Source organism: Alosa pseudoharengus, unplaced genomic scaffold (genome assembly GCF_046254945.1).
Source record: "Alosa pseudoharengus isolate Yale_2024_CS ecotype anadromous, Long Island Sound unplaced genomic scaffold, YU_APseudo_1.1 YU_APseudo_1.1_scf_8, whole genome shotgun sequence".
In the NCBI taxonomy this organism is placed as follows: domain Eukaryota; kingdom Metazoa; phylum Chordata; class Actinopteri; order Clupeiformes; family Clupeidae; genus Alosa; species Alosa pseudoharengus.
This window is the reverse complement of record NW_027468870.1, coordinates 4,099,643-4,103,667: the sequence shown is the minus strand read 5'-3', so window position 1 is coordinate 4,103,667 and position 4,025 is coordinate 4,099,643. Positions and strand designations below refer to the sequence as shown.

At 47.5% G+C, this 4,025-nt stretch overlaps 1 protein-coding gene across 1 annotated transcript in view; it reads left to right on the top strand.

Annotated features, from left to right (window-relative positions):
• Nucleotides 1-2,559: 2,559 nt before the first annotated feature.
• Nucleotides 2,560-4,025, top strand: part of wwc1 (WW and C2 domain containing 1) — a gene marked incomplete at both ends in the record, with an annotated part of 37,059 nt that continues 35,593 nt past the window's right edge. The window contains 1 exon segment of the mRNA XM_076273610.1: nucleotides 2,560-2,695. Coding sequence (XP_076129725.1) covers nucleotides 2,560-2,695 — 136 coding nt within the window.

Below are 4,025 nucleotides of genomic sequence, written 5' to 3'. Positions count from 1 at the left end.
GTGATCAGTATTAAAGGCCAAACATGCTGCTTACTGTAGCCCAGGGGTGGGCAAACTTTTTGGCTCAAGGGCCACATTGGGTTTTGAAAATTGGCCGGCGGGCCGCACAACACCCCCCCAACGGCACACGCATAAAAAAATACATTTTCTATAGCCTATAATTTAGTATGAAAAGTATTTGTTTTCAAATATTAATTGCTTTAAAATACTGCTAATTTTATGCTGTTTAACAAATGTATAAATTGTGCATTGTCGCTTTAAGACAGTCGCTTTAATTCACGTTTATTTCTCAAAGATCTTCTGCCTGCTCCGCTATGGCTAGTGCTGTACCTACGGCTGGGCCCTCTCACAGTTTTTAAATGGTCAGTAGTGGGAACTACTGTTGCCTTCATGATTTCCTTTTAAAAGTTTCTTATAAGAAGGAGATATCAATTATCAACAATGACAAGCCAGCTGGAACCTGCGGCTCTCTCTCCCTCTCGTGAGTGCAGACGCGTTCCCAATTAAATGGATCACATAATGTTCACGTTAGATCTGCTGCAAAGGAGATAACTAAGAGTTAACTTAGTTTAACATGATGTTATCTCTATTTAACATGATGTTTTGACATTGACATTGTAAACGTTATCTAAGGAGAGTGAAAAGCAGTTTGCAGTAAAGCTAACCAACGTCGTCTCTATCGCAGGAAAAAAATAGCGAGCAGCCCGATAACTAAGTGAAATGCTCGGCGGGCCGGATAAAAGTGCTTGGCGGGCCGGATCCGGCCCGCGGGCCGCAGTTTGCCCACCCCTGCTGTAGCCAGTATAACTGATACACAGTAGCAGGTCTCAGATCAGTATTAAAGGCCAAACATGCTGCTTACTGTAGCCAGTATAACTGTTACACAGTAGCTGGTCTCAGATCAGTATTAAAGGCCAAACTGCTTACTGTAGCCAGTATAACTGTTACACAGTAGCTGGTCTCAGATCAGTATTAAAGGCCAAACTGCTTACTGTAGCCAGTATATCTGATACACAGTAGCTGGTCTCAGATCAGTATTAAAGGCTATTTATTAATATTTTTGCTGTTTATGAATGTTGGTTTAAAAAAAGGGTGCCTTGACAGATATGTCCTCAGGTGTGTGTGTGTGTGTGTTCTCTCAGTGAAACCGGTGTGCTGTTTTGATGAAATGCAGATATGCCAGTTTTATGTTGTTGTCCTTCCGCCCCGACGGAACTGTATTAGTGCGATAAGCAACAGTCAAACCTTTAATAGATCAGTAAATATTAACTCTGATGGAGCCCGTGGCCGAAGGCAGCCGTTTGATGTGTGATGAAAGGTGTTTGATAACAACCTCTGTACGTCAGCTGTGTTTGTGTTGTGGTCTGTAAACCGCCCTAATAGAGGCCTGTGCACTACACACCAGACACCTCACTGACCACACATGACACACACACACATCATACACCTCACTGACCGCATATGACGTACACACATAAACACGTACACACATACACGTACACACACACACACTCTGTCAGGTCAGAGTTGTGTGTTAGAGTCGTTTTTTTTATGAGAGCAGGTATTTCTGCAGAGCACAGACAGTACACACACACATGACCTCATTCCTCACGTCAGCATCACATGGGCACCGACATCCTCACCTGTTCACCTGTTCACCTGCTCACCCGTTCACCTGCTCACCCGCTCACCTGCTCACCTGCTCACCTGCTCACCTGTTCACCTGCTCACCCGTTCACCTGTTCACCTGCTCACCTGTTCACCTGCTCACCTGTTCACCTGCTCACCTGCTCACCTGTTCACCTGCTCACCTGGCTGCAGTAACTCCCATGGGGTTTTCTGAATCCCAGGGAAGCACTGCATTCAGAAAGGGTGTATTTTATACAAGGCTTTCAGTAGCAATGCATTTCTAATCATATCTGTATTTTTGTTTCATATTGAAAATAAATACTTTAAATACTTCAAATAAATGTTGCTTTTCAGGTAGGTGTAGATAGATGAATGTTTTTTTGATACCTTAGCGTGATGAGGCAGGTGTGAGTGTTTGAGAGTGCACACCTTCAGGCAGTGTGTTGCCAGAGGGGGGCTGGTTTTGAGCCTTGTGTCTGAGTGTGTGTAGATGCATCAAAAGAGCACTCAGGGCTACTAAGAGTTGTGGTAACTATGGTGACTGTTGGACTCGGGTTCAAATTCGTAAAGAGCACTCAGGGCTACTAGTTGGGTTAAAGCATTTCAGTAACTATGGTAACTATTGGACTCGTAAAGAGCACTCAGGGCTACTAGTTGGGTTAAAGCATTTCAGTAACTATGGTAACTATTGGACTCGTAAAGAGCACTCAGGGCTACTAGTTGGGTTAAAGGATTGTGGTACTGTAACTATGGTAACACTCTGTCCGGCCATGTTTCTGGTTTATGGAGTTGAGTTGGCATTAAGAATGCTCTAACCTCTGCTCCCTTCCTGTTCTTTCCTTCTCTCCCTCTCTCTCTCTTTCTTTCTCTCTCTCCTCCTCCCTCTCTCCCTCTCCCCCTCTCCCTGTTCTCTCCCTCCCCCCCCACCAGGATCAACCACAAGGTGTCCAGCAGCAGCAGGGCGTATGGGTTGGAGCCGCAGGAGGCGCAGGCTATACTGAGGGAGGTGAAGAGCATCAGGGAGGCCATCAGCACTGGGGAGAAGGAGAAGCAGGAGCTCATGCAGGTACACACACACACACACACACACTCACACTCACACAGACACACACACACACACACACACACACACACACACACACACTCACACTCACACACAGACACACGCGCACACACACGCGCACACACACACACACACACACACACGCGCAGACGCGCAGTAATGCACACACACACACACCCACACACACGCAGTAATTCACACAAACGTACGTACACACGTACAGACACACACACACACAAACACACACACACACACACACACAGACACACAGACAGCCCACCGCTAATGGCCAGCCCATCGCTAATGCTAACCGGAGGCTCATGCTGGGTCTGGAGTGTTTCTCAGAGGGCTACAGTGAGGGTTCGGGGTTACCTGCGGCTCCAGATGACCCTTCCAACATCCTTACTGATCTATAAAACTGGACACACAGCTAGCTGCTAACTAGCTACTGCATCCGTTCCTTTCACTTGCTGTTTCAAAGAGCCAGCCTCATCTGTAATGTGGAGCGGAGGAGTTAGCTTGGGCTTACTGTTTGAGAGCCAGCCTCATCTGTATAAAGTGGAGCGGAGGAGTTAGCTTGGGCTAGCTGAGCGGAGGAGTTAGCTTGGGCTAGCTGAGCGGAGGAGTTAGCTTGGGCTAGCTGAGCGGAGGAGTTAGCTTGGGCTAGCTGAGCGGAGGAGTTAGCTTGGGCTAGCTGAGCGGAGGAGTTAGCTTGGGGAAGAGTTAGCTTGGGCTAGTTAGCTTGAGGAGGAGTTAGCTTGGGCTAGCTGAGATGAGGAGTTAGCTTGGGCTAGCTGAGATGAGGAGTTAGCTTGGGCTAGCTGAGCGGAGGAGTTAGCTTGGGGAGGAGTTAGCTTGGGCTAGTTAGCTTGAGGAGGAGTTAGCTTGGGCTAGCTGAGATGAGGAGTTAGCTTGGGCTAGCTGAGCAGAGGAGTTAGCCTCGGCTTGCTGTTGCTGCTATTGCTAAATAAGTATAAGTATATATACTCTTTTGATCCTGTGAGGGAAATTTGGTCTCTACATTTATCCCAATCCATGAATTAGTGAAACATACTCAGCACACAGTGAACACACAGTGAGGTGAAGCACACACTAATCCCGGCGCTGTGAGCTGCCTGCAACAACAGCGGCGCTCGGGGAGCAGTGAGGGGTTAGGTGCCTTGCTCAAGGGCACTTCAGCCGTGCCTACTGGTCGGGGTTCGAACCGGCAACCCTCTGGTTACAAGTCCGATGCGCTAACCAGTAGGCCACGGCTGCCCATCAATCATTCATCATAAATCATTGCTAGCGATGTTCTGTGTATTACAACAAGGTCTTTATATGAGATGAATTT